Genomic DNA, 19,651 nt, shown 5'->3' with positions numbered 1-19,651 from the left:
CGAGTGCTCAAACAATAAAAAAATAAAGTCGGGGAATCGTCTGACGAGTGATCAAGAACTGAGGAATTGGGGAGGCGGGCCCGACATACAGTAGTCACGAGCATTCCTGGCGAAACCCAATACTTGTACTGTATTACCATCGAACGAAGTCCTGGCCCACTGCAAAGCATAAGTTGTGGCCCGACCAATCACATCGCTGATGATGGTGTTATAAAAACAGAACCTGCTCCAATCGACTTGATTTTCGCTGTTCTAATCCCAAACTGACCTAAAAGAAAGAAAGGGAAAGTGCACGTAAAAAAAAACTTGCTCCCGAAGCGCTCTAAAAAAGAAAATGAAAAAAAACACACAGCATAAGTCAAAATTGAGATTGGTATTGCGTGCTATTAGTCGTTTGATTCACTGATGTGCGGTGATGTACGATATAGTATATTCTACATTTACTTCGAAGTAATAAATAAGCTTACAAGCTCTCGAAACACACTCGTTACTTGTTCGAAAGGCCAGTATGTTTTGCTGCTGCTTTAGACTAATTCGTCGAATGGCTGGAAATCACTACAGTATTACAAGGTCGTTAGAACGTGGAATGGACAGCCAAGTGATACACCCTTCATGCTATTTAGTCGTGCTGTGCGATCAGTCATGCACTGAATGCCTTTCAAAGCCTACATAAAACGGTTTGTTTAAATAGTTTCAGGTCCTTGGTTCTGTAAATTACGAGATAACAAAAATAATGCAGCCTACGACATAGTTTGTGCTTAACTGGAGAAAGGGCTCGAGAGTACTTTCGAAATCGTTAAATTCAATAGGCATTGCGGAAATATCAAAAATAAGACAGCTCGCAAACCAGCGGGATTGGACCTTCCCGGAACCAGATATTGTCGCAGACGTTGCCGACAGCTCATTCCTGATTTTGCCGGATGGCTCAAGCACCCGAAGGAAAAGCGAAGTAGTCACTGCTGTTGTCAGCGATATCGATTTCGAACATTTCTGGGGAATTGAAGGCGGTGGGCTGGATGTCGAAGTCTCCTTGCGGTTAAGATAGGTGATGGAGATACAGTGGTCCTGATCAATCTAATGCTCTTATAGATGATGATACAGTTGTCGTTTACACTTAGAGTCCGGTTGGCTTGAAGAGAGTGAGGGTGCGAAAGATGAGGTCACTACGGACGAGCGCGAGATGACCGATACATCATTGTGGAAGAGAGTGGTGTATCGATAGCGAGCAAAGAGGGCAAGGGCGAGTTTGCCCAGCCAGGGGTACGTGATGAAGACGACATATGAGTGTCGCAAATTGCCACTTACGCCTAGCTCTCACAAAACCATTTAACCGCGCTGTTCGGGCTGTTGGACGACGAGCTCTCGCAAACAGCAGCTGCTAGAATGCTTAACATTCTGTCGAGTGATCGACAAGTCGATGCGTCGCAGCACGATGCGGCTAGCAGTCTGCAGAAGCTGTCTGCTGCGTCTGGAGTTGACAGCGATGCCGAGCAAGCGTCTCGTGCTGGATCGAGGGACCGTGAGCAACGCCCACGATCCATAGCTAAGAAGGACGTCAATGTCATTCCCGACGCCGAGAACGTGAATCACTGGAAACTTCAGCACCTGAGAAAGTGACGGCGGTGGTCTCGTCGAAGAGGGCAAGGATAATAACGGCAGGGATTGTGGGTGACCGTGGTGAAAATGAGGATGTCCTCGACGATGAAGGGCAGGTGTATCAAGCTTTTGTCGCTTCGCTTCAAGTCGGCGAAGATGCACTGGGTAAGGATGCGGTGAAGCAGCGAGAGAATACATTGCGTGCTAAGGAGGGAGCGGCCGCTACCTCTGTCCTAAATAAATGTGGGTCATGATCATCGAAGAGACGAACCGATACACTCTCCAGCAAGCTGGCCCACTCGCGCAGGCGATCCAAGCAAAGCATTCGGACTGTCGGCGGGAGACGCTGATGCACATTCATAAACGATGGAAATCGAAACCGGTATATCAAACACACGAGAACTTGCACGTCATCGGCCTTCCACACTAGTCAATTGTTGAAGACGGCGCCGTTCAAGCAGGAATGTTTGAGGCGCAATCGGTGTCAAGATAGTACGCACTATTTGCACTTCGTCAACAACCAGTCCAGAGCGCGCACGATAATCTCTGGAAGCTCCGATCTGTCGTGAAAATGATAAAATCGCGATTTCTTGCTGGGTGTAGTGTTTTCTTCGATAAAGGAGATAACTTACGCCTGTGAAGCCCATGTCTATCATTTTATGTCGTCAGTTTTAAGATTTGAAATGTATGCTGGCAAACGGGATGGTCGTGAGGAGCGTGAATCAGCAGTTGATCATAAGAACGGAGCTGCATCAGTCATCAGAATGTTAAACATCGGGTTTGGTGCTAGTGTCGACCTGTGGGGCACGCAGGCGTAGTGGACCGCTTCTACTTGTCGGTTGTGCTTGCCATTGAGCTACTTGGTATGAGCGTGTACGTGATAGGAACCATCATGACAAACAAGCTTGGGTCTTGACAAAAAACATTATTGAAAAACGCCAGATGATTTCTACTCGAATCCCTCGAGGACCCTTCACGTTCACTTGCTCCGTCGCCATGCCCAGTATGAATCCTTCTCACTGGTGGGATCACAAACCCATGCACCACCTGTCCACTGGGGCTGCGATGGCAGAATCGACATCTGGGTAAGAAGGTCATGCAAGTAGGTTCGGTAATAGCGTCATGCCCAGCAGCAGTGAGCGACTATCAGCGGTGGATGGGCGGAGTTGATGTGCAGGATCACCTCCGCCTTCAAAAGTAATCGTTATAGACTTCAACTAAGCTCGCCAAGTACTACAAAAGCATGCTCTTAGGCTTTATTGACAAATAGGCGCTGTGAAATGCCGATATTCTCCCAAGAAGGCAGAGTCAATTACGGTTGTGACGACGATGACACGTGGGGAGTGATAAGGCGGCCTCCAGAATCAACTTCTCTAGCTCAAGGCTCCGGTCTGTGCTGGCATCGTTGCAACACCACCGCCCTTCGGCCAGACTCGCAGAAGGGTGCCTGTCCAAATTACTCACACTGTTGAGCACATCGAAGGCTGGTTACTGTTAGTGATGCACCAGCGCGACGGCACAGGTCACACAAGGTGTGTGCTCTCTTAGGCACAGACAAAAAGCGAAGTCGTTCGAGGCTACCTACATTTGTGAGCGCTGCTTCGTCGATGACGCCAAGTGTCGGCTCTGCAACAAGATCCGTCGTCAGTAAAAGGGCGTCGTAAATAATTTCTTTGATATTTGGCACGACACCTTCGAATGTGGGCGAGTGATCATATGTACATTCGGAAAAAGGATCGTGTTGCTCCGACCTGACGAAGCAGGTGGTGCTAGAAAGGAGACGCGACGATAGCGGCGCCTTTCCTGCGCAGGTGAAGACGGCGACGACAAAAGAAAAAGTAGACATGAGCAGGTACTAGCTGGGTATCAGGTGGGAAGTGTAAGCTCTCGTTAAATCGTAATGCAAATTTTCTTAAATTGATGCACCTTTGGCCCCACTACTTTCCATCTGATTGGGTTCAAGAGGCAATTTGAAATCAGTTCTCGCCAATTTTGATTTAAATGGTAGGAAGTTACGACACGGAGATCATGAACACGACTGCAACGGTGTCAAACTTACCCTATTGATTAAACAAAAACTGCTCACAACTAATACTCCTATTCGCATGTGGGAAGGCTACTACATCCAAATATATAGTAACACGTCAAGGTCGTAAGATACGACAAAGAGAAGCGCGCTCAGGGTACATGTTTCTGGGGGACGGGGTTACTGACTACTTTGAGGGCTTAAGTTCCATTATAAAAATAAGGTTCCTTTTGGCCTCGTAAAACAACTACCGAAACCGTGACAAAACTTAAGCTGTGGCCGGATGTATCTGTCCCTTCAGACACCTTCATGTTTTTTTATCTATGCACATTGACGTGCGACTATTGTCTACTAGCCGAGCGCCGCCGCTACGCGGCGGGTAAGAATGAATGTCGTTCCTTGTGTTTTGCCTCCGTTCCGCTCGCCACGGGCTTGCTTCACTACTCGCATGGTAGGCTGGCAGATTGTGGCTCAGGCGGGCCCATAGGTTGCAGAAGGTGCCGATTTGGGCCGCCCGCTGCGCTCGGCAGCTGTTAGGCCAATCGGGACCACCTTCGCAGCCAGTAGAAATATTAAAGTTATTTTACCCAATGATTTGTCCGAAAAAGCATGACAGACACGACACTTTAGTGTGGCGGACAGGCAGGTTGCTGCATTTGATGCTTAAGATATTGCTGTTGCTACAACAGGTAGCACTATAACCCACATAGTAGCCGGTTGGGTTCCAACTTTAATGATTCTAGACTAGCCCATCTTAGCTGATATTGCACTTCATAAACTTCAATATCCTTTCTTGATTTTCCTCATTCGCCACAGGTTAACAGCCGCACGTGTTTGCGATGAGCAGTTCCCCAAGCCATGTCTTCAACGAACAGGGTTGATGCAGGATGCAGATAGGTGAAGATCGAACCGAACTCGAACCTAGGCGAACAAGCTGGAGGTATGGTCCGGAGATCTGACAGCGGAACGGTTGCGGTAGGCTCAAAACGTCAAAAGCTTTGATGGTTCGAGCAGAAATGACTACCGTCTTACCCCGCATATAAGGCATATGTGTTCTAAATAAAATACGGGATTCGCTCGACATCTAGCTTAAACCTCAATTTGACCACCTACCTAATTAGAACACATGTGGCTGACACCTACTTAAAACACAAGGCTGTACCAACCAATGAATATTCGTGAGAGCTCCCAACCAACCACCCTTCTGAACAAACTTGTCGGTTTTAATTCTCTAAAAAAATTATTAACACAGCCATGAGTACTGAGCGACGTAGCTATAGGTAAGTACTGTTGACAAGGACAATAAGCTGGTGTCCAAATTCTCGTACACGGTTGAAAATCCTCTGAAAACGCTGTGCTTGGTTCGCTCCGGATCATATTTCGCAGTGAAAGTAGATGGATACATAATATAATACACGTGATTACATGTAATGCAAACAATTCTTATTAAAAGAAAAAAAACAATAATAGAATTCATAATATTACAGTAGCAAGCAAAACCTCCGTATACAGTACAACGCAGCCACAACAGAAAGAAAAACCCGTTACCAATCACAACATCATGTGAACTGCACGCAGGCGGGTTTGAACCCTACCCGATCGCGTAGGAGGGTCAAGCAAGCCAGATTCCAGGACCCACAAACTTGATTCTTCAAAGTCAAACAATTTGTTCGTTGTACAACACATAGGCTTTCTAAACGAATATAACACACAAGCAGTGTTGTATTCATTTACAGCACATATGCCTTATATGCGGGGTAAGACGGTAGGCGCGTACGGCTGGTTGGAACGCCTCAAAGTACGGATCAATCTCACCGAGACACTGAGAGAGTGCAAATGGCCTGAGACGGTGAAGTGTGGTGTTCTTGCTTATCGGCTTACGGGTGCAGCCGACACTTAGTACTATAGCAATAGTGTAGCGCTACCTCAGGCAACGTTCCGGGATCTCGCCAACGCATTTCTCAACTATTTTCGCTATAAGCTGCCTGTGCAGACAATTGGTGTCAAACTTGCAGAAACACACTAGTTTCCTACCGAGTCGTATGATGAATACGCGCATCGGCTGTCCCAGATTGCGACTGGGCTAAACTAATACAAAGCTAGCAAATTAACCGAGCAACAAGCACTGAGCACGTTCGTTAACTACGCAAACCCACGCTTTAGAAAGGGCTTGGAAGCTAGGGTCGATCACGAGACGGAAGATGCAACATCCGAACTGGGCGGTGCCGTTATGCTACTCATACGTTTGGCAAAGACTGACGGAAGAATGAGCACAAAACGCGGCATTATGATGAGGATGAGATGTAATTGACGAGTGGAAAGAAACCTTGACGTGGTGCTACACTATCGGCCACTAAAAGAAACCAAAGAAGCCGATGGGACTTCTCAGATGCCCTCTTAAAGTCTGCAATGAAAGCGGTCATACTACCAATTACCATGATCGCCATGTTCCTCTTAACGGCAGAACGCAGATGTGGGAGCTATGCAAGAACACCAGGATGAATGAATGAAGGAGCAGGGTGAGCCCCGCGACCTTTCCGTTTGATCCAGGAGCTAGTGCCTCTGCATACTTCATATTCTCCGGAGCCTCAAACTACATGAATGGGGACCCTATTGGAGGAATTAACTTTAGCAAGTAGGTTGGATCCAAAATGGAATCAGTAAGTAGATTGACTAACCTACTTGTAAGTAGGTATAATCAGGAATAAGAAGTTAAGGGTTAGATCAGATATTAAGACGTTTTACAAGACAATGCAGCAACACAACAAAAAGTTATCGATGTAAGTAGGTTTATTAATCTATCTACGATGTCCGAGCGAGTCGCTTGCCCTGTTTGCGGTCGAGTTTTGTCAGCACATAGCCTCAGAAAGCATGTCGGTCGCCAAGTCTGCCTGGAGCAGCATGACCCGACTCTCAAGGCCCGCCGACTTCAGGAAGCTCGAGTAGCAAAGCTTGCTTACGACCGTCGATTTTCAAGAGCTCGGCGTGGGGCTCTCGAGCAGCTTGCGCTGCGGTTGGTCCAGCGTCAAGATCCTAGTCCTTTTCCACCCATCCAGGGCTCTACGAGCTCAGTTCCAGCAGCAGCAGCAGCAGTACCAATTACTGTCGTAGAATTAAGAGGGTCGACACCAACAGAGCCCCCCCCCCTCCACCATTTGAAGAACCCCCAGCAACAAGAAGATCGCGGCGTGTGCAGCCTGCGGCTCCTGTCATCATCGAAATATCTGATGACGATGATGACATGCCCCGCAGAGACGAGGATACTGCCACCTCCAACAACTGCCCCATTTGCTTGGGTGTCCTTGAGAATCCGGTAGCCCCGCCAAATTGCCTACACGCTGCATGCAGAGAATGGATGTCAGCACTTGTCGCCCATGCACTCAGCGAGCAGAACACACCTCTGTGCCCGCAATGCCGTGGGGTTATTCAGATGTGAATTTCCTAACCTTTTTTTTATAGAATAGCAGATTTCAATTTTTCATTTTATAAGAAATTATACATGTACCAATACAAATTAATTTGAAATTTAATCTGAAAGCACCACATATATTAACTGAATAGACATACATAGATTCTGAAAATTAATCGAACAGGTTTATATTTTTTGGGTTTCTAAAAAAATCTAGGTCGTACGCGGTTATTGATCGTACGATTTCGACCAAAAGTCTCAGTCGTACGAGTCGCACACTTTAACTTTAGTCTCTCTTTGGGTACGGCGCTCGAGACCTACTGTGTCATTGCAACTGTAGGTGTTACTGCGGATCCCGGTCTGTGTGATTTGCGTTTGTGCTTCGACCGAGGCCCCGGTTTTCATCCTCGCTTGCCCAGTTCCTCTGGTGTATCGTCTCAACTCCTTCAGTTAGATGGCATTAGCTGGTCTCTTTCAGAAAATGGTGACACGTTTGCAGTTTCCGACATTTTTGCTTGGCTAACAGTGCACGTAAGGAGTGCGCAAAATATGACGAATGAAGGGACGTGAGCACCTCGTCCTCGCAAGGCGATGGGGTTTCAAAACTGATTAGCCAGGAGAAGCTGCGAAACGGACTGGCTGTAGAGCGGTCATGTCTTCTTTTAGCTCGATCAAGTGGAGAATGTTTCCTGGGTGTGAGTTCCACTGGAAATACTAGGTAGTACTAGCAGTAGCAATAATAAGTATGATCGTACGATTGGGCCTGTGTGGCCTTGTGCGGGTCGTACGATATTACACTGTACTTGTAAGACTTTGATATATGTTCTTAAATTTTAAACGGTCATTCTAAATTTGGTTATTTGTTATGCATTACATGTAGGTATATTTTTGGTGTCAGTCTACTTATTTTTGAAAAACGCACCTACTTATTTTTTCCATTTTGGATCCAACCTACTTGCTAAAGTTAATTCCTCACCCTATTGTGCTAGCGTACATAACCACAAATGAGCCCCACGAAGTTAAATCACCTGATGGACGCATAGTTATAGAAGGCTCTTGTGTAAAAAAAAGTTATAATCTATATTTTGCTATGAGTGCTGTATGCGCATCATTACATGCGTAAAAAGATAACTAATAGGCTGAGAATATTGCATATGCGCTCTTGATTAATACTACAATCTCTTTGCACGCATTGCTTCCAAGTGGTGTGCTGGCTCCGCTTTTCGCCTGTCTCGCGATTCGGCGATCCCTGAGAACACGCGGCTCATGCCTCGGATTGCATATGCTACTAATAATTTATAAGTAAGTATGGACTAGCCAATCACAGAACGATTTCTCGGATCCTGATTCCGGTTAAGAACGGCCCTAAGGAGGATGGATATGCGTATACAAGCATGCTGATTGTGCTTGTTTATGGAGATGATATTTTTATCGGATATCAGCTCACATGTGACATGCGGGAACTAATAAGTGCGCTTCATAGCGAGCATGGGATCTAAGACCTTGATATTATGTCCTAATTTCTCGGGATGCATGTAGCCCGCGATCTCCGTAATGAAACAATAACAATCGACCAAGAGCAGTACCGAATTTTGTGAGCGATTCGGACACGTTTCGACCAGCGGAAACCCTATGGACCAGATTGTGATACTTTCTTCTAGGACAGGTAGTTAAGAGCTTACAGGCCGAGTTCAATACAACCAGTTGGAGACCTTTTGTACGTAAGCAGAACCACCAGTGCCGACATTGCTTATTCCGTGAGCTAAGTCGCTGCCTACGCTACGAAGCCAACTGTAGTTCTGTCACGAAAGTAGCGAGGAAGCGTAGGAGCGAAGACGGCGAGTACGGCGCCGTAGACAGTTGAAGGGGAGGAGAGGAGTTGCTGCTCGAAAGCAAATTGAGAAGTGATTAATCAGTTAGAGTTGGCGGCTGCAAGCTAGTAGCTGCCGCACAACCAGTAGTTCTTGACAACCGGATATTCACGCACGTATCCAGGTCCATTCTAAAACCTATCTTTCTCAAATCCTGATTTTCTCTGTAACTACCAATGAAAGCCTATGAATCCTAATTCTTATCTTGGTCGGAAATTTCGCACAGCGTCCCATAATCACAATTTCCGGCTGGAAGCTTGATTGTTGCAAATCCATGAGATTTTGGACCAATAGGATTGTAGTATGATGTAAAGACACGCAATCTTAAGTTTACGCTGATCAGAATAATCTGACCAGCTGAGCTCAAATGATTGACGTGGCTGGTCACTGCCATGCCATTGGCTAGTGACCACCACGTCACAAGTTCACTGTCACGCGGTCAAACGGATCATTCGCTACGTGCGGTCGACGAAATCAATGCCCTTGTCTATTGCTGAAATAAACAAGCGCCTTCTATACAAGTCTACATAGACTCAGACTGGGCAAGCAACATCCTCAACATGCGCTTGTTTTCGGGTGTTCTGGACTTTGTCCGTGATTGGGATGAAAACGACAAACTGTAATCGCCAAGACGTCGGCTTCTGCTGAGTGCATTGCATGCGTGATGGATGTTAAACTAATTAGCTCGGTCAAGATATTTCTGGCAGTCATCACGCTCACACGAAATTCCCGTACTAATTGACAACCATTTGACGAACCATCGGATTTTAAACTGCAAGTCTTCAGAAGATTAAATTACTGTCGACGTCATGGTCCACTCGATTAAGGATGCCCACAGAAGCGGACTATTATCGCATGAGTATTGCCCAACAACAACGATACTTGATGACGAACTGTCGAAAGCCTTACGCAAAAGCCAATTTCTAGAACATAGAGCTGTAGTTATTCTCACCACGATTCCAATGACCACCTAGTTGCGCTAATGCTACAGGCGGTAGCACTGTATCCAACTTGGTACGCAGCTAGGTTACACCATTGGTGATGCTTGATCACAGCTGAGCTAGTACTTCATTACCGTCAATACCCCTTCCCGATTTTTCTCATTCGCCACAAATAGGTCAAAACTTCAGAAGATGTAATTAAATATAAAGTTATCAGCATGCTGCTGGCACTTTTGCTGCAACAGTGAGTCCTGCTGCAAGTGCGCTATCTGCGGCAAAGACATCAATCCGACAAGCGGTAGCGTGGGGCATGGACAATGGTGGAAGATGTCCTACATTTTGTGATGCCCTCGCCTTACGGCACTATCGACAACCTCTTTAGACCACGTGCGTGCGTTAGATATTAGCGGTATCCTCACGGGCAAGCATTTCATCTTTTCAATCGAGCCCTATAATAAACAAACATGAACTATCTTTGATATATATTTATGAACCCAAATTTACAACGTCAAGGTTCACTTCTTCTGCAGTAGAGCTGCCAGTATTTTTATCATTTTCGTGGCGTTGACGTTCTTCAGCACGAACGAGAATTAAACGTTGCTCGAAGCGACGCCTTCTTCCGTTCTTTTCGTCTTCACGCTGTGCTCTCATTTCGGCCAAATTTCGCGTCGCCTTCTCTCGTTGCAGCCACTCTTCCTCACGTCAGGCAGCGTTGCCACCCTCTCGGACTCTTTCTCTGTCTCTATCCCTCTCTTCTATCTCTCTCGCCTCTCCGGTGGTCCTCCCTTCTCTGTCTGCTTTATCAGCAAGATGGCGCTCGTCGCGTTCTTCACGGCGGCGTCTGTCTATAACTTCAACTCGTTGCGCTGTGGCTTCGCTGAACAACATCATTAGCTGCATTATCGCCTTGTTAGCGCCGGCTTTGTGCTTGTCCTGTTCAGTCTCAAGATTTGCTATTCGCTTCCTGGTATTGAAACACTTCGTAGTAGCGCAAGTAGCTGCGCCGGAACTCTCCGTCAGCTTTTTATTTTATTTTCGGTGTGGTGGTACGACCTCCCATCTGCTCACAACTATGTCACAGAATGCGTAGAACCCATCTACCAAGGCGAATGATCGACGGGGCGAGCGTTTTGTTCCTCGCCAACTTCGGCGTCGGCTAAAATTCTCTGTGTATTCCTCCTGTACAGCACCGATTCATTCAGTGATGACACGGTCTGAAAGGGCGCCCGAGATAGGACCCGGGGGTCGTCCTGCAGATCTAGCCTGGAAGGAGGTTGAGCTGCAGTTGGGACATCGGTCGTGGTCGTCTGCACAGACACTTCTCCGGCTTTGTTTTATTTGGCTGGTATTTGGGTATCGGGTGCTCTTGAGACTACTGGTGGCAGATTGTTTTTTATCAGACGATACTGGAGCTAATCTAGGTTCTACATGTTTCGTCCGAAAGGCTTCACTCGATTGATGACCGTACAGAGCAGAGTTTGTTCAGAAATAGAGAAGGTTGTATAGCCACTTCTACTGCCATGCTACTAATTAAAACGAGAAAAGAATAAAGATGACTGACCGAGTTTGTTTCTGCAAAACACACGCCGCCCCCCCCCCCGACATGCTGCTCTTGGATCTTGTTAGCTTGACGGCGAGATGAAAACTGGGTATTTCCGAAATCTAAAAAACATTTTGTTTTAGCAAAAATGGAGCGAGGGTCGAATTACTTTTTAAGTTTGAACTTAGATATAAATGAACATAGGTATACACATACACCAATTCAACCAAGGTGTGCTTGGAGGCGCTAAGCTAAGGAATCTAGGTTTTCCATGTGATTCAGTAAGTATCCCGGAGGTGTCCAATTCTCGGGCAGGTGCTGATTGTCTCGGTGTGGACCCCCACCCCCACGAGCCACAACGACGAACAAGCCACAGTCTGTTGCCGCAGGAGCCTGTCACCACTTGTCCCGGGAGATGTCCGTATTTGTGACAGCCACCGCCGGTCTACACTTCGCGAAACCACGTAAGCGGATTACAAGAGTGATTCGTCAGCCGAATGAGTCCCCAAATTCGACGGCATCAAGTCCCGTGTCCGTGTCTCGAGTAGTCTTCGTGTTCAAGTCCTGTCGTGTAGAGCGACAGGTCTTGCGCGGGAGTCCAAGGTGCTTTAATTGTCCAAACTATTGTTCAGCTAACACACCAGCCGAAATGGCGTGAGCTGCAATCAGTTATCGCATTTCGGTACGCGTGTCTCGGCGGTTTGACAAATAGGGACCTATCTGTAGATTGTTGCCACCGAACACCGTAAGCGAGCTGGTCGTCGTATGCAGAGCCTATAACACGTAGTATTTATACACGCTACGGCGTCACACCGCGAGTGCAACCCGGTCATTCCGTGAATTCCAGTACTAACTTGGGAAAACTTGTTCTGACGAAGGTTGAACTTCTTGAAAAGCGTACCGTTTCAATAATAGGGCAAAGGGAATAAGTTCTTGGTCCAGTGCGACCAATTCAAAAATTAGGATTCGCTAGGAGCGATGGCAACTTCGCGCGCCATTTGCCGCCCTTGACCTTGAAGATAGGTGATGCGGGTGATGTGTCTACATGGGAGTGCGAACGTGGCATTAGACCGGTTGTTCGCTGGGACCAATTACTGTGAGAGCTGCAAGACCAGCAATGCGCCAGGTGCATTTTTTAGGGGAGATTGTCCGAATTTGGTGACAGCAACAGCACCGGCGGACAGAACAGGAAGATAGCGAGATCGTCGGAACTCACGTCGAGCAACCCATAACTCACCTGCTGATGAAAGGGGCGTGAACAGCATTCAGCGGCGTCAAAGTGCCCGCACAGCCCGTGCTAGCACTACTGCTGACTCCGGTGCTTTAGCGGCCCTTCATACTACAAATCTGACACTTCCGCACACAAGTAGAGCATGTCAAAGGCAAGCATCGTCGTGACCGTAGTCAGCTTGAAGGTGACTCGAAAGCCTTAGGTTTTGTATGCAAGGTGTCGCTCCTAGAGCGGGGTCCTAGGAAGAAACAAGAAACAGTAGGGCTTAAAAATCAAGCAAACATAAAGCATTTTCCATCAAGAACCTTTAAAAAAAAACAAATTCCATCAAGAACCTTTAGCCTCACCTAAACGTCCAACCGTCGCAAGTCAAACCGTCGACTCTACCAAAGTCGTCAGCTTGCGGGGTGCGCTTGTCAATCGGTTCCCTATCGAAATAATTTCTCCACGACAAAGCTCGCGACGTTTCATTGTAGCCTTACCGCGGTCCCGCAAAGTGTTTATCTACCCAATTCTTAAGCTTCAAATGACAAGGTTAATACTCGTCGCCCGTCGCAATAACTAGTTTTGATTGTCCCTATAGACAGGACGCAAACGTATACAAAGCCGCGTTTTAGACGGATTCGCTCTAAATTAAAAACTGTGTGTGCAGCGGTTGCTTCCTCATTGACGCTACAGTAATGTGCGGCAGTAAGTAGCCTCCGAAATGAACTGAGAATAGAGGACTTAAAGTGCCAGAATATACCAGAGAAGTGTAGTTTTTGGTAATCCGGATTACCCAAATCGATTTCCGGGTATTTTGTAACGCTCCTTTCCTTTACACCAGTGGGGTCTATTGGAGCAGCGCTGTGTAACCCTTTATTAGCACCATAACCTTGGATAGTACATTACATTATTCTCAAAGTGCCAGAAAAGTGTACGTTATGTATTAGCTTTACAAGGAAGCGTCCCTTAATTCACGCACATTACCTGCATACTAAGTACCGTCGGATGTTTGAGTAAATACGCGATCACACTGTGCGAGTGCACTGCGATCACAAGAAGGATATTAACGGCATGGTATGTCGTAGGCATCAGATGCTGATTCTGCAGACAGGACGGAGATTACACTGAACCCCGGGTCTAATAGAGACCTTGTTGTCCACAAGGTCCTTGTTGTCCACAAGGTCTCTATTAGACCCCTTTTAGAAGACTTAATGTTTGCCTTTTAGAAGACTTGAATACTGTACTATACATACGTTTGCTCATAGAAAACATACAAATACTTCATGTCTGACATGTAAAAATGAATGTATGATTGTAATGCGAGAAAAAAGTTGCTCTAACGATCCTTACTCAAAGGATGTGCATGTAAACATGGATTACGTCCTGCACGGCCTCGCCGTAATACCCAACAGCAATCCAATATCGCCACCTTTGCTATTCCGTGAGCCTCATTTTCCAACTTCCCGTGATCTACAATAGCAACCCGATCCCAGCTTCTCAACTCAACCAACCATGCTACATTTGTTTTGTTCTGCTGTGACCCTATCGATCGGCGCTGCTATTGTGCTCGCTGCTTCAATCCCCGACGGCACTTGGCCAGCTAGCCAAGGCCGTGTCAGCTTTGCTGAAGTCTACGTTGTCGAATCGGGCCAAGTTTTCGACGGCGGCATGAAGACGTACGACCGTTCTGACATCACCTGCCTCGAACAGACCGAAAGCAACGTGTCTACCGCTGTCTTCGAGGTCAAACCCGGAGCCACGCTCAGGAATGTCATCATTGGAAAGAACCAAATGGAGGGTGTCCACTGCGACATGTCAGACTGCACGTGTGGTGGGAAGATGTGTGCGAGGATGCCCTGAGTATCAAAGGTGGGAACGCCTCCAGTGTCTCGAGAGTCATCGGTGGCGGTGCTCGCTATGCGGATGACAAGGTGATCCAGCACAACGGATATGGCACTGTTGTCGTCGATGGCTTCTTCGCTCAGGACTTCGGCAAGCTTTACCGCTCGTGCGGAAACTGCAAGAGCAATCCTGCCCAGCGTTTCCTCGTCATGAGCAACATCTATGCTGATCTCAATGTTATTCAGACTAAACGTTCTGGTAAGAACACGAGCATTGTCATGATGAACGGAAATTTTGGAGACCATGCTGTGCTTCGCAACATTCATGTGAAGCCCAATCCTTTGGGCAATTTCACGGAGTGTGCCTCTTCTCGTGTAGTCAACATAAGCGGAGCGAAGCCGTTGGTGCTCAGCAACGGTCCCAACATCCCGGTGTGCGTGTACTCCAATGAGGACGTACATATCATCCAAACGCATGAGCAACAGAAGAAGCTGTGTGCGTATTAAACGGGACTTTTGCAGTTGGCCATCTATTGCTAAGATGGTGCAATGACGATCATGAAAAACACAATAGATCTTTATTTGGAGTGGGTTGCGTGCTACACACTTCGAACTTGTAGTGTCGTTGCAATATCGAGAAAAAGACAAATAAAACATTAGTGCAATCTGAAGCGGCCTTTATTGAAATTCTCTGCGGGACGAGTCACCTACTCCGTATACATTTTGCTTTTTTTAGTATTAAAATTTTGAGCTAGAAGAAATCCATCCATTACCATGGCTCTTTTGTACGAGCTCCACGAAGAGCGTTAGCTTGTCCACTCTGCACGAAAGCCCCTCAGAACTTCGACACTCGGTTTTCATGTAAAGAATTGCTATCAGCTCAGCGACTTTCTCGTGAATAGAAACTGAACTCCGCACGTGATAGAAATGGAACGATATTACTTTCGAGTGCATTTTTTAGGAAATCGAGTGCACCATTAGGTTTTTGTTCGAAAGGTGTGAAACCGAGTGTCCCTGGTTCAACTTGAGGGAATGACCGAGTGCACTGCTGAGGTTAAGGCTTGAGCACGGAAGAAGATGCGTCAAGGCTCTGCCTTCATTAGTTCAGACGTAGCTAATGTAAGCTACATGTTGCAGCAACGATAAGCAGGCGTTCGTCTACAAAGCGATCCACGAGCTAGGGCTAGTGTGCTTCCATCGCCAACTTCGCTCGCCAGCTACGCCAGTCCACAGTGTAAGAGTTCCTTTCGTTCAAGCGCTTCTCCGTCAACACGATAAGAGCAAATTCAACGCTCGCCGTACTTCACACGAATCGCTTCCCCGCAGTGTCGACCATGATGCCGACGACGATCAGGACTTGGACAGCTAAGACGATCAGGAGTGACAGTTGGCATTGAGCATGTGAGCGTAGGACTGGACTAGTTGAGCTCAGCGTACCTTGTGTAGGAAGTGAACCAGGATCCAAGGCTCATTCATGTTTTCTTCTCACAAATACATGTATTTTTCTCCTCTTACATCCTGGTGAGCTCTGCATCCGGCCCCAAGGACAGTGTAGTAAATTCAAACAAGCATGGACCGGACAAGACAAGTATAGAGCCGACGATATCGCCATGTGTTATCTGCACTCGGCATTCCGCCATGTCGTGGCAAAAATGTCTGCACTCGAAAACCCCACAACGTGCACTCGAATACCATCCGCGCCCGATAGAAATGTGCGTGCTCGCGCGGCTTTTTACTCTTAAACATGTCATCGATTGTTTCCTCCGACTCTTGTCTTGTTTTCGATAGAAAATCTCCGAAAACGACTCCATCACGACCACGTGCACGACATTTTCCCTTGGGATATGATGAATAATGCTCTCCATGTCGTCCAGTGTCAGCTGAGATTGACCTGTAAAGAGCTTGACGGTCATCTTTGAAAATAGCAGCCGGATGGTTTTCGGTTCTGTTTTCGCTATATTACCATCGTTTCCAGATTTAGCGATGACTGTACGAGATAATCAGGCCAATGTTGTCCAGGTGGAGCTAGAAATGGGACGGTAACAGAGTTTCCCGAAAGATTAATTGGGAATTCAAGTCTGGAATCTGGTGATGATGGATATCCAAGCTCGAAAAACAACGCAGACAAGAAGCTCAAAAAGCGGCTTCCAAGAGAAGCCATTCCGATGACTTGCCACAACAATTGCGCCAACCAACAGGTGTTCCAGTCGGGTATTCCCTTTTGCATGTAGGGCTGTGGAGAGCTCGACATCGGGGTTCTTTTCGGCATCTTTAAACGCTAAAATGAATGGAATAGGCATTGAGTTGAGGTCTCGAAAGGCAGCAAAAGGTTTTCCACAAGGTGCGTCGGACAGTCCTCGCTTGGGTACTCGGTTAGGACACCTCCATGGTTTAATTTCAGCTCTTCCAGCTCCCCGTTTACTTGGATGAACCCCCCCCTCCCTAAACAAGAGCTCGAAAGGTGTCGATTCACGAAGACGAAAGAAATGGTCACTAATCAGGAGATTTATCTCAGCGTTTTTTATTATGCTCACAAGACACTCGGTCGTCGTAACTTTCACCAAGAAAGAGACACAGTTGACCAAGTCGGAAGAATTCTGATTCATAGCATTGATTCCTAATAGATACTTCTGCTAGATACTCAGCCATTTCATCCATAAGCTCCACAGATTCCTTGTCGATCGGATGAGTCAAGGAGTATTTCAACGCCAGTTGAGCAAACGCTGGTCGACTATTTCGAATATTTTCCTGCAGCTCAATCGACAGTGAAGCTATCGATTGGCTCGGAAAAGAAGGTAGCGAAGGTCGAATAGTACACCAATAACTCGCACACTGTTGCTGACATCTACCAATATCATTTGTCGCGAGGTACCTCGCTGCAGCCTTTGTGGTGCTTATAATGACAGCTATGCCAAAAGCTCGGAACACGTTCAGCATGTACCGAAGCGCAATGTCGCTAGTTCTGGGTCGTGAATTGCCTACTCGTGGAAACCCATCAAGACTTCAACGGGTTTCGGACGCTCTGTCGTTCGCGGATTGACAAAAAACGACCTTCCACTTAATAAACCGCAAATGTGTGCAGCAATATCACCTGCGGCCGAATCCAGAAGATTATGGCATCATCCACGTGTGGTAAATCTTTCTCCACACATTAAAAAAGGACTCGGATCGAAGCGAAAATACTTTTTGAACATCTCCATGGCAAATATAAAACACCTCGACATCCTTTCGAGCCATCAGATTAAACGCCATCTGCGTCTTGCCAGTGCCCGAAGAGTTCTGCAGCACAACGAAAGGCGTTAAGTAAAGATTGGACGCACCAATGCAAGTAATATCTTTAATACTTTTCGCAATCTCATTTACACCCGGTGTCTCACTTAGCAAATCAGCAACATCACGGTACGGCTCTGTAATCTCAGATTCGTGTTTAAATGCTGCCTTCTTGACGAGACTCTGCAAGTCATCAACGTAACCCATCACATCGATGATCACTGGGAAATTGGGACTGTTTTTATCTGCAACGAGTTTGCACCAAAGAACGACAAATTCTGGCGATTCCACTTCTGTTTGGGTAAAAAAATACGCGTTTACGTTTCCCTTTAAAAGATGGAGGAAGATCAACTCTAACAAGCAGGTGCGCAATTCCACACTCCTCGCTGCCAAAGTACTTTGTAAGGCGGTGCAAAGTAGGCATGCTGTCGCGACAAAATCTATCTACAGTTGCTATACTCCGTTCGTCCTTGGCTTGATACAGACGCACCATCGTGAAGTCATCTCCAGCAAATAATGTGGGGTTTTCGACAACAAATTTATCCATGATAGACGACATATAGTCGCTAGGAACGAAAAGCACCGGTCTGGCATGTTCCCGCGCTCCAACCAATAGAACCATTACAGGTATCGTCGTCATCAGCTCGTCAAAATCTGAAGTGAACTCGGTTCTGACTAGAAGTAAGTGATTTATAGACTAATCGACATAGGTCCGAATTGATCCAAATAAGTAAAAAAATAGATCGATGAGCTGAAGTCACTTATTTCGGCATTCATGTGAACATAAGTCACTCTGAGTTTTACTTGTACTTAAGTGGAATCTTTTCAAGCCAAGTGTGCATTTTAATAACAGATTTGCGCATATCATCAGTCTTCACCTACTGTGGTGATACATACATTTGAGCAGGAATAGTCATAGTCTCCTCGCATAAATTGACGTAGATCGCGACCATATCGCTTTGCTGTGTTTTTCCGACAGCAAACTCGTATATCGAAATACGTTTGAACAGGGCTCCCGATTAAGTCATGGTCTTGTTAAATTTTCTTGTGAATTCATACATTTATTTGCAAAAGTACCAATCTACTATAAATCATGAAAAGATTTCTTCTTCATTATGCAAATCACAACATTTTTATTGAAAATTTACTCGCAAACACTAGTACCACGTTTCACTCTTCATTTCGGACAAAGTAGGCAAAAGGGTCTTATTTTAGGATGTGCTGTGCATTTATAAAAATTATGCTAAGTAGCTCCACATTATGCTTTTATTTACTGTTTGATCACTGTACATGCCATAATGTATATATTGGCACTAGCTGCCCAATGCCATTATTTATGGTTCCCGAAAAATAACAATGCCATAATCGGGAGCCCTGCGTATGAAGGAAGTACCTACGACTATGACAGGAACTCACTTTCCTCTTCGTGACCTTTTCACTTGAGCCAAAATGAATGAAGTAGTCGCACCGGAAAAAGTGGGGGATTATCTAAAGTAGTCTCGATCGCATACCCACTTATTGATAACACTCCGGGAGACGACTTAATAATTGTCGTAGCGTTTCTCCCGTAGGCTCGTAAGAAAGATGAACTGACAGAACTTTACCTTTCAGTCTTTTCTCCTTTCCATCCACAGCTTGTGCCAACTGGGTTTTCAGCACGTATATTTCTGAGAGCGCTTGCGAGGATGAGGAGACGAAATCTTCGATTTAGAGATGTGTAGCGAGTAGTGAATGGGAGGATTTTTTTTTTAACGCCGATAAAAGCTTTGCTACATTTCTCAAGTACAAATACAGGAAAGTATGAATAGCATTCGGTACAAGACACCATGGATTCTATTTGCATCGTCTCTGATCTTGGACTAAATTGAGCTCGTCCAATTTCGTCTTTGTTTATTAAGCTCGATAACACAGCACCAAGGTCTCGGTTCTCTTCAGTTGCGC

The 19,651-nt window shown here is 46.3% G+C and overlaps 1 protein-coding gene across 1 annotated transcript; it reads left to right on the top strand.

Moving 5' to 3' along the window:
* Positions 1 to 14,111: 14,111 nt before the first annotated feature.
* PITG_15299 (polysaccharide lyase, putative) lies at positions 14,112 to 14,947 on the top strand (the record flags this gene model as incomplete). Its single annotated transcript, XM_002898698.1, has 2 exons — positions 14,112 to 14,413; positions 14,485 to 14,947. 2 exons carry the CDS (start codon positions 14,112 to 14,114, stop codon positions 14,945 to 14,947), a joined length of 765 nt encoding a protein of 254 aa, XP_002898744.1.
* Between the last annotated feature and the right edge of the window lie 4,704 nt (positions 14,948 to 19,651).

This window comes from Phytophthora infestans, genomic scaffold (genome assembly GCF_000142945.1).
Source record: "Phytophthora infestans T30-4 supercont1.35 genomic scaffold, whole genome shotgun sequence".
Lineage (NCBI taxonomy): Eukaryota > Oomycota > Peronosporomycetes > Peronosporales > Peronosporaceae > Phytophthora > Phytophthora infestans.
The sequence above is the reverse complement of the archived record's forward strand: the minus strand, read 5'-3'. Positions and strand labels throughout refer to the sequence as shown.